This window comes from Anabrus simplex, chromosome 1, assembly GCF_040414725.1.
Source record: "Anabrus simplex isolate iqAnaSimp1 chromosome 1, ASM4041472v1, whole genome shotgun sequence".
Lineage (NCBI taxonomy): Eukaryota > Metazoa > Arthropoda > Insecta > Orthoptera > Tettigoniidae > Anabrus > Anabrus simplex.
In genome coordinates this window covers 953,606,645-953,628,572 of record NC_090265.1, presented here as the reverse complement: position 1 = coordinate 953,628,572, position 21,928 = coordinate 953,606,645, and the positions used below count along the sequence as shown (strand labels likewise).

Below are 21,928 nucleotides of genomic sequence, written 5' to 3'. Positions count from 1 at the left end.
TTAATTTCACCGTTTTCCAAAAAAACAGTAACATTAAATTAAAGTGGATTAATGCCTCTAAATGGGATGACTCATTTACTGTTGAGAATGCTCATGTGTGCTCTGTACACTTCGACGACTCGGACTACATGAGGGACTTGAAGAATAAGTTATTAAACCTTCCATTTAGATGTGATTTAAGGCCTGACACAGTACTACATTTAAATTTGCCAGTGAGTGGTAATGATTTAGCGAGTCAGTTCTGTAAAGACCGTGAAATAAGGGCACAAAAGCGAAATCATTGTAAGGAGATGCGGAAAATGTTACAATAGCAGGCACCAATTGAAGCAGAAAATATTAATAATGCAATCTTGAGAAGAAATTAGATAACAAAAGTAAACATCAATGTTTTTGCGATGAGAAAATTGCTGAAATGACTGCAGAATTGGAGTTAGACTAAAAGATTGTGATTTGAAACAGCAAAATAAGGATCATCAGGACTGTCTTAGTGCTGCTAATACAGAGATAATAAAAATTAAAAAATAATGTCCAAGCTTTTTAGGATAGTTTTTCTAAAAGACAACAGCTAGCTTTAGTAAAGCTGGTCCTCTGAGGACATTGCTAAGGCGGTCACCTTATGGTCTATATCATATAAAGCATTATGTTTTGTTAGAGACATGATTAATTACCCTCTTCCTAGTGAAGTTACAATCAAACGACGGCTAAGACACTTTTCTAGTTCTCCTGGATTCATTGAGTGGAGCATTAATATCTTCAAAACCCAATCTAGTCGTTCTACAAATTTTGAAAGAGATGTATTAGCTTTAATGAAATGAAGGTTAACCACTTGTGCTTTGATCAAAATGAAGATATGATTAGTGGACTCCCATGATAATGTCCAAGTCATTGTAATAAGAAGTTTAGCGCAAAAGTGGATGCAACCTATCTACTACAACTTTGATACATTGCTGTCAAGAGAACTGTTAGTAGAAGTAATTCATGTTGTAGAAAGGACTGGATTTAAAGTTAGAGCAGTTGTATGTGACACGGGACCTTCAAATAGGAAATGTATGACTGATCTGAATATTTCGTGGGACCGTCGCTGGAAAACCCATCAAATAAAGAACGTAACAAATGATTTTTTTTGTGATGTGCTTCATGCCTTAAATTACTGCAGAATCAGGATATCAACTTGAATGTGGGCAATGTGTTACAAAAGAAGCATTTACAAAATTAATTGAAATGCAAAGTGAGGGCGAAGACCTTCAATATGCGCATTAGCTTTCAATGAAGAATATTCTTGTGACAGGAACGGAGAGACAAAATATGCGGAAAGCCACTGAACTGTCATCACTGCCACAATGTCCCAGAGCTCAGCTATGTAGGAGAGACTGTAATCACGATTAATAATGGATTTGACATCCTGAATTCCCATGTGTGGTACAAACAGCTTAAAAATGGCATTGGGAATTGTATAGAGCAACATAATGTAAAATGTATACAGTTTTAATACATCATGATAATTAGGAGTATTTATTAGGTGTTTTTAAATATTGATCTTTAGATCACATTTCCTGACTGTAAGACTTTTCTCTGTACCACAGGTCTATATGGCCTAAGCTTGTGGAAGCCTCTTTCGCCCAAAAAATTGTGACCCCTGATATGGAGGAAGAGGTAGACGTTTCTTTAGGGGCTTTTTACCAACATCTCACTGGCCAATACACATTTATAAATAATTACTTATACAAAAATATAATATTCTGTGTTTACAATACTACTTAACACCAACAACCTGCCAAAACAAAGGTAAAAAATCCCGTGCAATTGGTCATGTTTCCTTAATTTTAGTAACTAGTTTTAGAAATAAAACTACGTATAAAATCGTTCTCAAATCACTGGATGGATAGAAAATATGAAAACCAAACTGTAAATAGTTTATTTGTGAGGCGAAAGATTATTTAGTACTGAGAAAGCTACTGGAATACTCCATGTTAAGTACAGTGTTATTATATTACTTGTAATGTTCTGAAAAGTACTGAAATAAAGTACAACATAATTATCTACACATAACATCTGAAGATGAAGAAATTGAAGAAAGGAAAGAATGCAAAAAGATGGGATCTAGACAAGTTGAAAGAAAAGAGTGTGAGGGATTGTTTCAAGGAACATGTTACACAAGGACTAAATGAAAAGGCTGAAGGAAACACTATAGAGGAAGAGTGGAGAGTCATGAAAAATGAAGTCAGTAGGGCTGCTGAAGAAATGTTAGGAAGGAAGAAAAGATCAACTAAGAATCAGTGGATAACTCAGGAGATACTAGACCTGATTGATGAACGACGAAAATACAAGAATGCTAGAAATGAAGAGGGCAGAAAAGAATACAGGCGATTAAAGAATCAAGTGGACAGAAAGTGCAAGGTAGCTAAGGAAGAATGGCTGAAGGAGAAGTGCACGGATGTCGAAGGCTGTATGGTCCTGGGAAAGGAAGATGCTGCATACAGGAAAATCAAGGAAACCTTTGGAGAAAGGAAATCTAGGTGTATGAATATTAAGAGCTCAGATGGAAAGCCACTTCTAGGGAAAGAAGACAAAGCAGAAAGATGGCAGGAGCATATCCAACAGTTGTATCAAGGTAAAGATGTAGATAATTTGGTTCTGGAACATGAAGAGGCTGTTGATGCTGATGAAATGGGTGACCCAATTTTGAGGTCAGAGTTTGACAGAGCTGTGAGTGACCTCAATAGGAACAAGGCACCTGGAATTGATGACATTCCCTCTGAATTACTGACTGCCTTAGGAGAAACCAGCATGGCAAGGTTATTTCATTTAGTGTGCAAGATGTATGAAACAGGTGGAGTCCCATCCGATTTTCGGAAGAATGTTGTTATACCTATTCCCAAGAAAGCCGGTGCTGACAGGTGTGAAAACTACCGCACCATTAGTTTAGTATCTCATGCCTGCAAAATTTTAACTTGTATTATTTACAGAAGAATGGAAAAACAAGTTGAAGCGGAGTTGGGAGAAGATTAATTTGGCTTCAGAAGAAATGTAGGAACACGTGAAGCAATCCTGACTTTACGTCTGATCTTAGAGGATCGAATCAAGAAGGACAAGCCCATGTACATGGCATTCGTAGATCTAGAAAAGGCATTCGATAATGTTGATTGGACCAAGCTATTTATGATTCTGAAGATGATAGGGATCAGATACCGAGAACGAAGAATTATCTACAACCTGTATAAAAATCAGTCTGCAGTGATAAGAATCAAGGGCTTTGAAAAAGAAGCAGCAATCCAGAAAGGAGTGAGGCAAGTCTGTAGTTTGTCTCCTCTCCTTTTCAATGTTTACATAGAACAGGCAGTAAAGGAAATCAAAGAGAAATTTGGAAAGGGAATCACAGTCCAAGGAGAGGAAATCAAAACCTTGAGATTTGCCGATGATATTGTTATTTTATCTGAGACTGCAGAAGATCTCGAGAAGTTGCTGAATGGTATGGATGAAGTCTTGGGTAAGGAGTACAAGATGAAAATAAATAAGTCCAAAACAAAAGTAATGGAGTGCAGTCGAATGAAGGCAGGTGATGTAGGAAATATTAGATTAGGAAATGAAGTCTTAAAGGAAGTAGATGAATATTGTTACTTGGGTGGTAAAATAACTAACGATGGCAGAAGTAAGAAGGACATAAAATGCAGACTAGCACAAGCAAGGAAGAGCTTTCTTAAGAAAAGAAATTTGCTCACTTCAAACATTGATATCGGAATTAGAAAGATGTTTTTGAAGACTTTCGTGTGGAGCGTGGCATTGTATGGAAGTGAAAATATGGACGATAACTAGCTCGGAAAGAAAGAGAATAAAAGCTTTTGAAATGTGGTGTTACAGAAGAATGCTGAAGGTGAGATGGATAGATCGAATCACGAATGAAGAGATACTGAATCGAATTGGTGAGAGGAGATCGATTTGGCTAAATTTGAAGAGAAGAAGAGATAGAATGATAGGACACATCTTAAGACACCCAGGACTTGTTCAGTTGGTTTTTGAAGGAAGTGTAGGTGGTAAGAATGGTAGGGGTAGACCAAGGTATGAATATGACAAGCAGATTAGAGCAGATGTAGGATGCTTTAGTTACGTAGAAATGAAAAGGTTAGCACAAGATAGGATGGCACGGAGGGCTGCCTCAAACCAGTCTATGGACTGATGACTCAAACAACAACAACAACAACAACAACAACAACAACAACAACAACAACAACAACAACAACAACAACAACAACAACAACAACAACAACAACAACAACAACAACAACAACAACAACAACAACAACAACAACAACAACAACAACAACAACAACATCATCTGGCAATTATATTAGACAAAATTGAAAAATATTAAGCAAGTGGTTAAATAAAAACAAGTAAAACATTAACAGAAAGCCACTAATACAATGGGTCATCTTCACTGCAAGCCTGGCAGTGAGGGCCAGATGACGTAACCAGCCAAAGCGAGCTTGCGCGTGACCCCTACCGTCTTGTCTAGTAACCGTGGCCTGACCCACTATAAGGACCAACAGCTAAGGGCGAAGAGTCCTTATAGAAGGGAAATCCACCCTCAGGGAGGAAATGCCACTGAAACCCCATATCAACTGTAGTGTCTGTACTCCAGAGGAGCGGCTACAAAAGGCGTCTGTTCTCCATGTTAGGAGCGACCTACAAGTTTCGGGTGGCAGTAGCTCTAAAATGCCTTTGGGAGTGGCGAACCCATCATAATAAAAGCCTATATGATGACAAGTATACTGAAACCTCGTAAAATACTAGGGTGTTCCCCACAAGCAGTGTGCAAAATGCTAGGACGTTCCCCACAAGCGATGTGCAGTTCTTGTGATGCTAGGAGGAATGGGAGACATAGGCGACCTGCAAGCAAATACATCAAGATAGCGACCATCAATATAGTGACACTAACAGGGAAAGTGGAAGAAATTGTAGATTTTATGGTTGACAAAGATGACAAGGACAAGGTGACAAGAAACTAAAGAGAGGATACATCTTATACTATAGTGGAGGAAGAGCAGCCAAAAATGGTGTAGGTCTCATAATTAGAAAAGACCTAAACAAATACCTAGAATTGGTGGAAAACATAAATGACAGGTTGATTAAGGTCAGATTGAGACTTGAAATTGGTGTTACAGATATAATTCAAGGGTGTGCTCCACAAACAGGAAATATAGACACAGATCTAGAGGAATACCTTGAATATCTGGAAGGCCATGTACAGGGCAAACAAGTTGTGATCAAAGGAGACATGAATACCCAAGTAGGTCAGGAATGAAAAGGAGATGAAGAGAAACACGGCTAGAGATATTTTGGTAGGATGAGCTGATCATTGGTAACACATGGTTTCAATAGAAAAACAGTCAGAAGATAACATGATATAGTCGGGATAACAAAAGGGGAAGTACACGTTACTACTCCCGCTCCAACGGAAGAGGGCGGAATACACGGTACCATTATCACAAGAGAGGATGAACAGAGACCGTCTACCAAAGTCACATACCGAAGGAAACGCAGGAACAGCGAGACAATTACTGGAACCAAGGAACCGGAACCAAATAGTCTTCGAGCTGGAGAACGAAGAGCCTGGCTGTATGTCGGGCGCGTACATCACTTGGTGAAGAGGGAAGACCTGATAGCCCACATAAATCAATGTGGTATCACAGGGCAAATAAAATGTGAGCAACTTGAATCAGTGAGCTTCAACAAAGCATACAAAATTGGTATCCCTTTTGACAAAAAAGAGTTGATAGAAAAATCCGACGCTTGGCCAAAGGGTATCATAGTAAGACGTTATATTTTTCGGAAATGGAGATGGGAAAGAAGTAGAGCATAGCGCAAAGGATGAGAATGACACAATTAAGCTCTTAACAGGGAATGTAGAAGGTTTGACGACATTGCCAAATATAATAGGGACGCAGGAGCGATACTCCAATAATAGCCCAAGTGACGCATCAGACGACCCCATAAGCTTAATGTTATGGAACGTAGAGGGCCTAAGAAGCGACCTAAATCAAATGCCAGTGAATATTATAGACACGGACATAGTAATACTAGTAGAGACGTTCTTAACAGATCCATTATCAATACAAGGATACTACACAACACACAGTCTGGCACTGCAAGGGGCAAAAGGACGACCCAGTGGAGGAATTTCTTGCTTCGTAAAACCGGAACTAACTCCAATGAGAACTATATACAGAACACCGCACCTATTGCTGGTCAAAACCACGTTTACATCATTGATATGTGCATACTTTCAGCCAGATACCCAAGAAGACATCATAATAGACTCACTAAAAGAAGCAGTAAACATAATAGGAAAGAATGAACCTCTCATCGTAGCAGGTGATCTAAACTGTCGCATAGACGTGCCAAATCAGAAAACACAACTGGTGAAAGGATATCTAGAATCTGAAGGACTCGGGCTAGTAAACAAGCCAACGGAACCAACGTACATCTGTCACAACGGACACAGTATCATAGATTTTGTCTTCGTAAACCATAAAATTACTGTGAAATCTCTCCAAGTTATAGACGATTCACCAACGATCCCTATCAGAAAACATCTACCTATCAAGATGACTTTAACAGTGAAACACTTTGAACCGAAGAGCCAACAGGTGAAGACTAAATACAAAAGAGTAAACAATCTAACAGCCTTCCAGGGAATCGCTCCAACATTGGAAATTATTCAAAACGACATAACCAAAGGCAACATAAATGAGGCAACCCAGGAGATAGAAAAGGTAATACGAATGGGAATGGTAAAGATTGAGGACAGGACGAGGAAAGCAAAATCATGGTTTGATCAAGAATGCTATATTCTTCGGAAAGATACTCTTATAGCTCTCCACAAAGCAAGGCGCTCACACAAAGAAAGCGAATTACATATCTACGCGATGAAGAGAAGAATATATCAGGCTTTATTAAAAGAAAAAAGAGAAAAACATATAGATGAAGGAGGAGAGAAACTCGAAGAGGCAAAAGTAAATCCGTTTATAGCTCTAAAACCAAGAAAGCCGCACTTCCCTCATGATATTGCCATAGAAGACTGGGAAGAACATTTTAGGAAAGTGCTGAACACGGACAACTTATCTGTAACTACAGTAGATAATATCATACATGGAGAACAAAAACTCTTTCAGGACTTCACCGAAGAGGAAGTAAAAAATTCCATAAGGGACTTGAAGGCTGAGAAAGCTTCAGGAATTGATGGCATTTTCAATGAACATATACAAACTACAGAAAATATACTACTAACAACGTGGACATCGCTCTTCAATAAGTGCGTGGAAATGAACGAAATTCCCGACACCTGGTGACACGCAATGATGAAGATCTTATATAAAGGAACGGGAAACACGAGTTGCCTAGATTCGCACCATGGAATTGCCTTAGAAAGCAATATCTTTAAACTCTTTACCAGGTTACTAACAACGAGACTGATACAAGAGGTAGACCACGCCTTACCGGAAGAGCAATTCGGCTTTCAACAAGGGAGATCCACAATGAATGCGATAAAGAATCTGATTGACGACATAACGGATACCCTCAGACATCCAAAAGGGAAACTTTACGCGATCTTCGTAGACTACAACAAAGCGTTCAACCTAGTGGACAGGGAAAAGCTACTGAAGAAACTGGGAAACATAATAGGATATATGAATCCTTTAACGAACATCATTAGGACCATTCTTGCTTATAATTTCATCTCTGTAAACGAAAACGTCTCTATCTCGAATCCCATAACGCAGATGAACGGAGTACTACAGGGTGATCCAATGAGCCCCATACTCTTCAATATAGCGGTCTCAGACCTAATACCCACTATAAAGGTTGAAGGCGACAAGGTACATATATACATGTATGCAGATGACATGGTACTCGTATCAAAAACACACGAAAAACTACAGGCTGCTTTCAACAAGCTGAACATTTGGGCAGAGGACAATAAATTCAGAATTAATCGACAAAAGACGGTACAGATGATCTTCCGCAAGGGAGGCAGAACAGCATTAAAAGAGAAAATTCAGTATGAAAATGGAGGAGAAACTATGCCATTAGTAAACAACTTTAAATATTTGGGCATTACATTACAGACGTCAGGAACTACTTATACCAGACACATCAAGGATAGAGTGGCTGCGGCCGTAATAGCAATGTATGACATCTTGATCTTACGCAAACTTTCGGTTGAAGTCGCTATGAAATTGTTCCATGCAAAAATATCTCCGATAATGACGTATGGACTAGAATTGATATGGGAACATCTCACTAAAGGAAATATTCGAGACACTGAAAGTGTAAAAACAATCTACATGAAAAAGTTATTATGTTTGTCCAAATTCACCCCTTCAAGACTATGTTATGAGCTGACAAGAGAACTCTTCTATGCAGAAGAACTACGTCACAAACTAATATTGCCGTCTACAGATGCATTCAACCAGTTACAAACAGAGCTGCAAACCAAGAAGGGAGATATATGGGAAACATTTTACACCACAGAGGCTATGACCAGTACGGACTGGATGAAGGCAAACTATGAACTCAGGCACATAGTGACTAGATTAGCAACACACGGTTTTCATCATCGTGTGTGTGCTAACAAAACTTTCCACACCCCGAGAAAGGAATGTATATGTGTTCTGTGCGAGAAAACTTGCGACTTATATCATGTGATGACGTGTACTAAAAGACAGATGGGACTAACCAAATTCTGTTTGATGTAATTAGTCATGTAAACATATTTTAATGGCCATTGGCTGCAGTAAAATCTTTATTATAACAAAATCAAAACTCTGATAGATTACATTTTGGTCAAGAAAAGTAACAGGAAAATGTTGGTAGATGTAATAGCTCTCCCCAGCAAATCTTTTGAAGGAGATCACAAAGTTGTGATAGCTAGGTTAAAGATGGGAAAGATACAAAAGATGACTGAGATTAGGCAGAGAAAGCTAAGGGTATGGAAATTGCAGGAGAAGAAAATAAATGAAGAGTTCCAGACACACATTAAAACAAGTACAGTAAAGCCTCTCATTAAGATGTTTCCGCAAAGGACAACAAAAATGAATGTGTTAAGCGAGAAAACGTACTACTAAATATACAAATAAAATCTATCCAACAGGGATATGGACACACTACATACGATTTTTTTCCGACATGAAGGCATTTTACGTCGTGTGTCCATAGGTACAGTGAAAACTATATCCATCATTTCTTAAGATGAAAGGAAAGTATTAAAAGGTGTGAAAAATACGAGAGAACAAATATGAAAAACTTCTCTGCTGGGGCTTATAAAATAACAAGTTCACTGAATGGTGTGAAAAACACCAAACAACAAATACCATAGAAGTCCGCTATAGCGAGTACGGCATATAACAAGAACCCCGTTATACTGACAGTGTTTTGCTGTTCCTTCAAGATTCCTATATTAAACTGTGTATTATCCTTTGGTTACAGCAAGAGCCCTATCACTGACGCATCCGTTATTATGAGTGATTAAGCGCGCGCGATTTTTTTCTGTTACCAATATTTATGCACCCCAGCGATTATGTTGCATGCAATCGATTAATAAATAGAATTTAACTTTTGAGTCAAAAGGCTTAAATGAATATGAAAGACGAGAAGACCCTATAGATCTTTATATGGAATTGTACATATTTTGTTTGGCGGTATTATCTTCAGTATCGTTTCCTCGCTATGTCTACTAGCGAGTTCTCTCATTGACATTCAAACGCGATGTTGGAGTCAATTAGTAATACCCGTCAACTGCTGTTCCGTAAAGAAAATTTGAATTGAAAGAGAACATATTTTTGTAATAAATGCGTAAATAACCTGTCCGATAACAGTTCTTAATTCATTAAAAATAAAGGCTGACTAAATGAATGTGTTAAGCAAGAAAATGTACTACTAAATATATGAATAAAATCTATTTTAAGGATAAAATACTGCAATTAAGTAAAAATGGGATACAGCTCGAAATACAGCAGAGTGCATAATTGATTTCAGAGGTTAGTTTATATTCCTCGCGTCTGGTTAAATTACGAAAAGGTTATTATCATGTACATTTATAGCGAGAAGGTTATCATTTCTCTACTGGCGCTTGAAGTATGTTTTCATCATGTATAGTATGATTAAGTTTGAATAAGTTTGAATAAGGAAATTGAAACCTTTGCCACAAAATGCGTTTGATCATCTTTGGTACAGTATAGTTTTCTCATTATGTGCATTTGCGAGCTCTCTCGTCGACATTCAAATGTGATGTTGGAGTCGATTAGTAATACCCCACGACTGCTGTTCTCTACAGAAATTTCGAAATGAAAGAGGATAACAAGTTTTTGTAATAAGTACGTAAATAACATGGCCGACAGCAGTTTTTAACTCGTTAAAAATAACGGCTGAAGTAAACGATATCTTAATGTTATATATATTGAAATTAATTAAGAATGTGATACACCTCAAGATATAGCAGAGTAGGCCTACCTTACCGATTTCAGAGATAGTTCATATTTTCTCGCGTCTAGTTAAATTTCGGAAAGGCTATTCACATGTAAATTTTTAGCAAGGATAACTCATTTTTCCACATGCGTTTCAAATATGTTTTCATGACAGATTTACGGTTAGGTTAGGTGACGCCATTTGAAGAAGGAAACTCTGGAGTGATACCGTATTTCTCCAAATCCAAGGAGACGTTTTTCTCCTCAGAATCTCATGCGAAAAATAATGGTTGTCTTGCATTCGCGGCCTAACAGTAATGAATACCACTGGCAACTACTGCGGTAACCACACTGCTTCTTTTCACCCCCGCACGCGCACGCACACACAAAATTTGTTGACAATAAACGACCGCCTCTTTATTATACTACCAATATACAGTATTTACTCATTCGGAACAAATATTTCAGATTCCCTATGGGAATCAACATCTATATCATCTTTATTATACATCGCTAGCCATGACAACGGTTGTACAGTGCCTGTGTGTAACGTCACTGGAGCTCGGGAAATAATGAAGAGAGAATGACATTCTATTAGCCTCTACAAAAACATTTCTCATATCTGCAGAATGGCAACAAAACATGCGAGCCTTCGAATTCTTAGAAAGGCCACGGCTACTCAGTGGCAGAGTTATAACGCGTCTACTGTACCTGACTCTTAGTAAATGAAGTTTTATAGACAGCAGGAATATTTTCGAGATGGATAGTCGTAAAGATACGTGGAACAGGCATTGCCGGCAAATTTTCAACAGGTTCTCATCGATATTATGATGTCAATTTTAAGTTAATTGTTAGTAAACACTCGGAAAGGTAGAATAATTGTGTAGCCGCAAGAAAATATGGCATAGGACTAAGTAAAGCCAATATTTGGCGTCAGCGTGAAGACAAAGATAGCTTAAAAAATGTGTACTGAACAAAATACGCATTCAGTGGTCCGCAACAAGGACGCTTTAAAGAAGTCGAAAATGAAATTGTGAGGTATGTGCACGAAAAAAACAAGGGTCGAATGGCCATACCGTGGCGCAATAAACTCGTTCATTGACAACGTCCGCGTTAGGCCTATACATCGCTAGCCGCTGAAATTGGACGAACCCAGCAAGCGAGATGTGCGTCTAGCGGTAGGCAGTTATATCTGACGCTGAGTAAATGTACCGTACCAGTTTTACAGACAGCAAGAATATTTTCCTGACGGATCGCCGCATTGTAGAGACGCATGGAATAGGTATTGCACGCAAATTTTCAACGGGTTCTCTTCGGTATTATGATGATTTTAAGTTAACGGTCATTAAACCCACAAAAATAAAGAATAATTGTGCAGCCGCAAAAAATGCGGTATAACGAAAGCCAATGTTCGGCATCTAAAAATAGTCTAAAAATGCGTACTGTACAACAAAGGCATTCATATGATTTTACAAAGCACTTCTTGAGATATTCAAATTTTTTGAAGGAAAAAGTGGGGTTCGTCATGGATTTGAAGAAGTACGGTACTGTAATTTTTAAGAATGAAGGTAAACATACAATTTCACGTAGTATCAGATTTCGAAAAATAACAAACAAGTAAGCCATAGTGTGGATATCATCCGCGGAAACGTACGTTTTGAACAAACAAGTTGAAATACAAGTTCAATAATAGGCTCACTTTTTCCGTAATCACGCAACTGCGGCGACGACTCTTACCTGATTTGTAATTCATGGTTTTTTTACAAGGGATAATAAATAACATTTTCGGGGCTAGGAAAAATGTGATCATACTCGTAGCAAGCATAATAGCGAAAATTTGTGATGCGATGGGTATGTTTATATGTTCCTAATCCAGATATAAGCAACAGTATCACATGACAAATATTCACTACACTTCACTGTACTACTCAACACCAAATTAATTTCTAACTTCTGAACGGAATGCGAAATACAAGCACAAATAGACTCACTGTGTTATTCAGCAATCTTGCTGCTAACCAGCAAGCAAAATTGAACATTCCTGAGGCTAACAGCTTGCTCCTCGGATGTGCAACTTATCCTGTGAAGTTCAGAAATTTAAGGCCTTGTTCTGTAATTTTTTTTTTATTTTTTTTTTGCTAGGGTCTTTACGTCGCACCGACACACAGATAGGTCTTATGGCGACGATGGGATAGGAAAGGCCTAGGAGTTGGAAGGAAGCGGCCGTGGCCTTAATTAAGGTACAGCCCCAGCATTTGCCTGGTGTGAAAATGGGAAACCACGGAAAACCATCTTCAGGGCTGCCGATAGTGGGATTCGAACCTACTATCTCCCGGATGCAAGCTCACAGCCGCGCGCCTCTACGCGCACGGCCAACTCGCCCGGTGTTGTTGTTCTGTAATCAAGCAACTGTGGTGACGGATCTTACCCGAGTTGGAAATCACGTTTGCTTCACAAGGGATGACAAATAACATTTTCAGGGCTAGGAAAAATGTGATCATACTAAGGGAAAATTCGTGACGTGATAAGTGAGGCATTTTTATAGTTTTAATATGATGAGAATCGGGACTTCGAATTTACGATGTGCTAAGCAGGAAAACATCAGGAGGGTCGAAGAAGAATACTTTAAAACAGTCATGGTTGAATCTGCAGAAAAGACCTGTGGAAGAGTATCAGGAAGGAAGAAACATCAAGAAATGCCCTGGTGGAATGACAGGGTAAAATATATACTGTAGTTAAAAGGAAGAAACAAGCTTGGAAAAAATGGCTAAGAAACAGAACAACAGAATACAGGCACTGCAAGGAGTGGTTTAAGGAGAGAAAAAGAAATGTTGGCAAAAATTCAATGAATCTCTGCAAGAAGATACAACCGGAAGCCAAAATACCTTATGCCAGTGGGCTAAAAAGAAGAAAAACTCAGGTGAAGGTGCTAACTTCATTAAACATGAACAGGAGGAAGTGATGACACTGAAGCAGGATATATTGCAAAGGTGGGGAAAATACTTTGAACAGCTTTACAACGTGCAAAATAGTTCAGTGCAAGGAGAAATCCTTGTCCTACAGTGGTTGTATAGACTCTTCAGGGTGATATGGAGAGAAAAGAATGTTCCAAAAGAGTGGACGAAAGGGGGTCATTATACCAATTTTCAAGAAAGGAGTCAGGGAGCAATGTGAAAATTACAGAGGAGTGACACTGATACCTCACACAGCTAAGATCCTTGAAAGAATCTTGGATAAACGAATAAGAGACAGAGTACAGGAAAATAGGCAGAACACCAGTATGGATTCAGAAGAGGCAGGTCCACATTTGACCCAATATTTACATCGCGTCAAATGATTGACATGGCAGTAACGTTTCTAGATACTGAGAAGGCATATGACAGTGTCCCAAGGACTTTGGTATGGAAAATATTGACAGAGGCACAGATTGGGAAACAATGCAGATGGTAATAGCATTATATCAAAATTGAAAAAGCTGTATTAGAACCAAAGTGGGTCAAACTGAATGGTTCAGAGTTAAGACAGGCTTAAGACAAGGAAGTGTATTGTCTCCCTTACTCTTCATTATCATTGTTGTATCCACAATGACACACATAAAATGCTGTCAACTTATGTACACGGATTTATTTACAATTATTTACAAATTAAATGCTCATAACAACAAAACACTTCACTCCGTAAGCATCAACAAGCCACCATTTCTAACAACTGCCTATCATGAAGTACCTTACATGGAGACTGCAACAGCTGCATGTGAACTACCAACTTTACTAAGCCAATTCACATACTTCAAACACTCATTAGCGCAGTGCACGTCTGGTCAGAACAACTCCTGTTAAACCATGACTCTTACTAAACAATAACATGTCTCTACCATCAAGATCGGCTCATTATATAGGTACCTGGCCAGGCTTCAAGAAAGATACGTTACAAAAATACCTTCTCGTAAATTCTCGAGTGCCTAACAACAAGGTTATAATGTACAGAATATTCTACCATCATCACGTCTGGTCTAGTACCATTCTGGATGTTACAGTGCATTACACAATTCTGTAGTGGATTACAAATCATATAATAGGTAATAATAAATTATATACAGGTTCTTACATTAATTGAACTCATATAAATGTCTATACAGGGTGAAGCGTAATTCGCGCACTCGGGCGTCGCAGCGCGACTCCTCACATGCCAGCAATAAAAAAATGTCTCTTACAAAATTTCATCTTGCGAGTATATCCGGCAGAAAATCGACGTTGAAGAGTAGCAATCTGGCAACACTGTAACCACATGTAGGGTAACTACCTCTGTCAGCAGAAGTTAGTCGTATTGTACAGTTGGTGCAATGGGTAGAGTTTTGGGTTAGCATGCAAGAGGTCGAGTGGTCGATCCTGGGTTGAGGCATATGTTTTTTATTTCGTAAATGTAGTCCAGGTGGTATGGTATCTTGCATCTTAATCGTCAACAGCGATTGCAGAGGGTCCTCTAGAAACCATTTGCACTTACATACTACGATCCTAGAAATGGACGAACAATCGTTTTCATTGGTCAGCTTTGAAAGGCGCCCTTTCCACGTCGTGGGCGTGAATTTATTCGCACCACTTCATCTACTAGATGTGAAACCTGTTTTTTTTTTTTTTGTACCCTCCTCCAATGGTCCCATAGATTAGTACCAACTATTATTCTTGCCTCGTTCAGATCCATTACATTTCGTTAGGGCCTTACGTTACCAGTAGGCCTAGGAACGTGCTCTGCGAATAATGTCCAAACTCGGTTACAATTTGTATGTGTTATCACCATGGTCCCAATAATTCTGCCTTTCAACACTGCGTCTGGTAACCACATGCTGTTTAGTACGTATCTCAATGCATTATTATTATTATTATTATTATTATTATTATTATTATTATTATTATTATTATTATTATTATTATTATTATTATTATGTTGTAAATGTAGGATACATGTGACCTCAGAAACGGTGTCTTACTGTTTTACAGTAGGTAATGTCAGATGGAAGGCCGCCTCTGTGGTGTAGTGGTTAACGTGATTAGCTGCCACCCCCCCCCCCCCCGGAGGTCCGGGTGCGATTCCCGGCTCTGCCACGAAATTTGAAAAGTGGTACGAGGGCTGGAACAGGATCCACTCAGCCTCGGGAGGTCAACTGAGTAGAGGTGGGTTCGATTCCCACCTCAGCCATCCTCGAAGTGGTTTTCCGTGGTTTCTCACTTCTCCTTCAGGCGAATGCCGGGATGGTACCTAACTTAAGGCCACGGCCGCTTCCTTCCCTCATCCTTGCCTATCCCTTCCAATCTTCCAGGCCGCCTGGGCGAGGTACTGGTCATACTCCCCAGTTGTATCCCCTGACCAAGAGTCTGAAGCTCCAGGACACTGCCCTTGAGGCGGTAGAGGTGGGATCCCTCGCTGAGTCCGAGGGAAAAGCCGAACCTGGAGGGTAAACAGATGATGATGATGATGATGATGAATGTCAGATGGAAATTAGCAAATAAAAAATGCGCCTCAACCCAGGATCGAACCATCGACCACCTACTTGCCAACCAAAAACTCCATACCACTGCATCAACTGTACAGCACGACGTGAACGTGCTGACAGCGGTAGTTACCCTACACATGGTTACAGTGTTGCCAGATTGCTACTCTTTAACGTCCGTTTTCTACCGGATATACTCGCAAGACGAAATTTTGTAAGAGACATTTTTTTATTGCTGGCATGTGAGGAGTCGCGCTGCGACGCCCGAGTGCGCAAATTACGCTTCACCCTGTATACAGTACATGTTTCACGACATAACCTCACAAACACTGCGATCATTCGACTACGTAAATAATAATAATAAATGGATGTAAACACTCCATAGCCATACATTACATGTAATAATAATAATAATAATAATAATAATAATAATAATAATAATAATAATAATAACAATCATTCAAGCTCGATACTTGCATTATTTACCTATGAGTTAAAGACTATTGTTTTCAAGTTATATCAGTATATTACACTTGCATCATCATCATGGACAGAATTCTACATAATGTCAAGGAGAAGATGATGGGCGAGCAAATAAAGGTTATGCTTAGAGTTCGTGGTTTATAGCATTTAAAAATCAGTGATTTAGCGTTTTGATTTTCAAATTTAGTGTTTTGTAGCATCTAAACTTCTCAAATTTAGCATTTTGTAGCAAATTGGTTAAAAATAGGCATAATTTGCTAAATTGCACACACAACAGTTGGGAGTAAAATCATACTGTTTAATCACACATTGCTCGTCATGCAGTTTTGAATTCACTATGGAAAATAAGACAAACATCAACATAAGACTGCAAGAAGTATTAACGCACACACAGGAATATGCTTATTTTCAAATTTACAAACACAATTTCAAAGTGAAAAATACTATTTTGAACGTATTTATTTATCACAGTACAACACACCTACAAGGAAGAGGAATTTTAATGATGATTTAAGTACAACATGCCAATTATTTAAAAGGTGTCCTCCTTCATTTGAGACCGCCTATCAGTTACAATTATGTTGTACTTGCTAAAAAAAAACTCTACATCGACACTGTCCGTAGAGGCCCAAATGCACAGAAGTGCTGCCAATGAAAGCTTGCAAAACATTTTTTTTCTTCTTCAAGTTTTTGATTGCAGAGTCGGCACATCAATATAGGCCATCTGTATCCTTACATAAAAATGTCCCGATTTGTGACTTTCGGCATGCTGTTTGATCGTCACTTTACTTCTAGCCATGGCTAACAGACAATAAAATAAATCGCTACCGTACTTTTAAACAGAACTACTACTCAACACCAATGTCAAGAATAACCGACTAAGATCAAGGGTCAACACACAAAGAGAATGAACGTGGTGCTTGAAAGTGTATTTGCTGTTTGACTGACTGGTCTTTGCAGTGCTCTTTAGCCAGTGAAAGAAATTCCGCACATTGAATGATTTAACCCTTTGGCCTGCCATTACTTGTGAAAGGAAATATTCCCTTACATACTATTTATTTTTTGTCACTTTAACATAAATTTGATTAAACACATAGGCTACATAAGAACACACAAAGCAAAGTGAGCTTTTAGCTCGTCTATAGTAACAGGAAACCAATGTTTTTGTTCGTAAGTATTACTGGATTCAAGGGAAGCAGATAAATTAGCAAGAAATGTAGAGGCATAGGTATTGGTTTCCTTAGTAACGTGATCCCAGAACTGTGGGGTTAGAAATTCATTCCCTAAGTCCATTTCTTTCAGATTATTACCCAACCCTCTCCTCACTATAGACTGAATTTCAAAAACTGGTTTACACGTTACAGAAAGATGCTTATTGTCAACAAGATCATAATTCCAAGTATCATTTTACTAGACTTCTCAACGGGCGAGTTGGCCGTGCGGTTAGGAGCGCGCAGCTGTGAGCTCGCATCCAGGAGATAGTGGGTTCGAACGCCACTGTCGGCAGCCCTGAAGATGATTTTCCGTGGTTTCCCATTTTCACACCAGGCAAGTGCTGGGACTGTATCGTAATTAAGGCCACGGCCGCTTCCTTCCCATTCCTAGGCCTTTCCTGTCCCATCGTCGCCGTAAGACCTATCTGTGTCGGTACGACGTAAAGCAACTAGCAAAAAAAAAAAAAAATAGGGAAAACTAGACTTCTCACTCGCTCTTGTTGCATTCTGGTTTTGTCACGTAGTTTCAATTGGCATATCATCTCGGAACTGAAATCGGAATCACTTTCATCACTGTCATTTGAAGAAGAAGTATTTTCACTTTCCAGAGAATCTTTTCCACTTTCAACATCACTATTTTCAAGCCAGTTACGAATAAACTCATCCATGCCGCGCTTGGATGCCACCATGATTGTTTACAACGAGCGGCAAAATGAGGTGCTTTTTATTTTCCGTATTTCAGCTCAGAGTTACTATTTACACAGAGAAAATAGCTTCAGGTATCATCTGACATCAATCGGTTAAGCTGCAAAACAAAGAGAATAAATCTCTCCGACCAGCTAACTGAGATAATGAACTTACAGATGTTCCGTGCACCAAGACGGAAGTGTCCGTCAAAGCATGTTACCGCTTTACGATCGCAATGGGCGCCGTAATAATTATTTCTCCTGAAATAAATAACATTTATATCTTATTTTTAAGAAAAATGCATAGTTTTTAAAAATATATGTTTATTTCGTATAAAACTGAGAGTTTTGCATCTATTTTGCATAAATTGTATAATTTCGCATTTTGAACCAATTTCGCATTTTATCGCGAATTCGAAATCGCTAAAAACCACCCGTACGGGTCATATAAGATGAAGGCACATACACTGACAAAGTTTCGGCATATTTCGCATTTATCGCAAATGCTAAAAATCACAAACTCTAGTTATGCTCTTCGCTGATGACATTGTAGTTTGGGGAGATAATGAAGAGGAAATACAGACACAAGTTGATTTATGGAATGAGGAGATACAAAATTTTGGAATGAAGATTAGTACTGCGAAAGCAAGACTTTGATCATGATGAAAGGTAACAGAAAATCCAGGGGAGTGATAAAAATAGGAAATGAACCTCTTGATGTAGTGAAATTTTTTAAATATTTGGGTAGCACGATGTCACAAGATGGAAATTTGAATGGAGAAATTGATTTACGAATACAGTAGTCTGCAAGTTTCTACCAGTGTGTGAGAGACATTGTATGGAACAAAGATGTGCCAATGAAGTGCAAGAAGGCTTTATACTCATCCTATTATAAACCTATACTGACCTATGCTTCAGCAACCTGGACGCTGACTAAGCGGAACCAAAGTAACATACAAGCAGCTGAAATGAGGTTCTTGAGGAGCATAAAGGAAAGACAAGACGAGACAGAAAACAAAATGAGGAAATAAGGAGAAGCGTGGGAGTGTGTAAACTTCAAGAAGACACTGATATAACAAAGCTAAAATAGTTTGGACACATGATGAGAATGCCATGGGAGAGAATAACAAAGAGAACGTTCATGGATACAGAGACTGCAAAGAGACCAAGGGGACAGCCTAGAATGAGATGAAGGAGTTCTGTTGTGGACTGTTTCGCAAATAGAGGAGTCGACAGCAATAAAGTACTAGAAGAGGAGTGGTGGAAAGATCGAGTAAGGTAGGCTTTGGTACATGACCCTACCCAGAGAGAATCTGGAAAAGGGAATGATGATGAAGAAGAAGAAGAAGAAGAAGAAGAAGAAGAAGAAGAAGAAGAAGAAGAAGAAGAAGAAGAAGAAGAAGAAGAAGAAGGAGGAGGAGGAGGAGGAGAAGAAGAAGAACAACAATAAGAAGAAGAAGAAGAAGAAGAAGAAGAAGAAGAAGAAGAAGAAGAAGAAGAAGAAGAAGAAGAAGAAGAAGAAGAAGAAGAAGAAGAAGAAGAAGAAGAAGAAGAAACTTTTATTGGCAAGGTCGATCCAAAAAAGGATGAATGAAGTTACATCTATGAACTACCAGCTATAGATCTTTTCATAAAGATAGTGTCTTACTTTTCTCTGGATGGTACAGAACATATAGCAGTCAGGACTCTTTCAGGAATTTTTAGGTTGCATACTGGTCGCCTCTGCGATGTGCTCGAGTCATATAGCCGTACCTACAGATAAACAAGCAAACAATTCCTTAGTTCCATGTCAACAAGGGAGATAACTTACTAAAAACCAAGCATAAACCATCTACATGAAAACCAGTAAGGATAGTAAAAACATTATAGTTATGACTGAAGTCCAGATTTTTAAGTGAGTGGCTAACATCTTCCAGCCCACACAATGCTTCTGCAGCAAGATTTGCATAAATATTAGGGAAGCAGCCTAAAGAACACCAAAGAATTCATGCAACTCACCAACATAACTGAAGAGCAGGCCACCACTTGACACTTGCCAAATAAGTGGGCACTCTAACCTATTAGTGCTTAAAAATCCAGACTTTAGCCATGGCATGTAGCCTTCTTTTTTCTATCTACTTGACATCCCTTAAAATAAACCTTCAGGAAATAAAACTCATGGTAATCAGTAAGCAGATAATCACTAACACTGTTATCACACTGGATGGAAACACCATTGAAAGTGTCACATTTCAAGTACCTAGAACGTTGGCTAACATAAGAATGGGATCCAGATGTAAACATCAAAACCACAATCAGTACTGCAAAAAGTGTATTTCTGAAATGAAAACATCTTGCAATCAATGACTTCTGATTCAAAACTCATTGGCGTGTTATTAAGTGATGTGTAACTAGTACTGCTATATTGTCAATATATTCAACTGCAGAAAAACCAAACCAAGGGAAGAGCATCCTAATGTAGTCATAGATGCACCCTAAAGAATACAACAGAACATCTGCAGAATGTTGTAGCAAATTCTGATCTTAGTAGCAGCTTTAGCTAGTGTTGCCTGAATGAATTTGTCCGATCTGTTACTCTCAAGTACTTAGGATAGTCACTGTGCCTGAAGGCAAGTTTAGAGTACTGCTTGCCATATTGTTATTTAAATGGAAGCAAGAAACCTCAGTGTTGCTGGTGCTAGGTTGGAGCCTTCATTTCTCAAAGCACACACACTGAGGCTGGAAAGATCATCAGTTAAAATGTTCTTTTCCTCCACATTGCTATGACTGGTAGCTAAAGCTATGCCATTAGTAAAGCTCGGATAATTATGTGCTTAAATATTTCTTTATTAAACTAAATATGTTTCATTTATTTGCTTATTTCTCCCACTTTTATAATTAAAGAGAGTCAGGCTGAGTAGCTCAGACGGTAGAGCACTGGCCTTCTGAGCCCAATTTGGCAGGTTCGATCCTAACTCAGTCCAGTGGTATTGACAGATGCTCAAATATGTCAGCCTCCTGTCGGTAGATTTACTAGAACATTAAAGAACTCCTGCAGGACAAAATTCTGGCATCTCGGCATCTCCGAAAACTGTAAAAGTAGTTAGTGGAATGTAAAATTAAGAACATTATTATTATTAAATACATATTCTGGTGTATTTATTCATAAGTATTCAGGAATACATTCTACTTCTTAGATGCCTCCAGCTCACATTTTTGATCCTTGGCAACTCCAACAATCGACTCATTTTGCTTCCCATATTGTAAGATTTGAAACCTGTTCCAGTTCTCACAAGATATTTGTACAGCATTTCTTGCGACTGATATACCACTTAACAAACTGTAGTATCCCATTATCCTGACAAGTCAACCTGTGTACCCTCCATTTGCTGAAACTCCTTTGCCCCTCTACTTGTCCGTACCTTAACACTAGAATGGCCGACACTCTGGCACTCCTAAAACGGCCGCGGCGGTCAATTTGACCGCTGTATTGAAATTTAGTGTTTGGAAAGATTATACGGCATATCTTAATAGCAAAATTTCTCAGGAAATATTTCCAAACTATGTCATCACTATGCTTTATTTACTGTTATTATACAACAATACAGAACTTAA

General features: G+C 38.7%; 1 protein-coding gene across 1 annotated transcript in view; it reads right to left on the bottom strand.

Annotated features, from left to right (window-relative positions):
- The window catches only part of l(2)k09848 (lethal (2) k09848), an 89,367-nt gene that overhangs the window by 24,365 nt on the left and 43,074 nt on the right, over positions 1–21,928 (bottom strand). Inside the window, exon 5 of the mRNA XM_067148843.2 lies at positions 19,983–20,086. Coding sequence (XP_067004944.2) covers positions 19,983–20,086 — 104 coding nt within the window. The remainder of the gene's footprint in view (positions 1–19,982; positions 20,087–21,928) is intronic.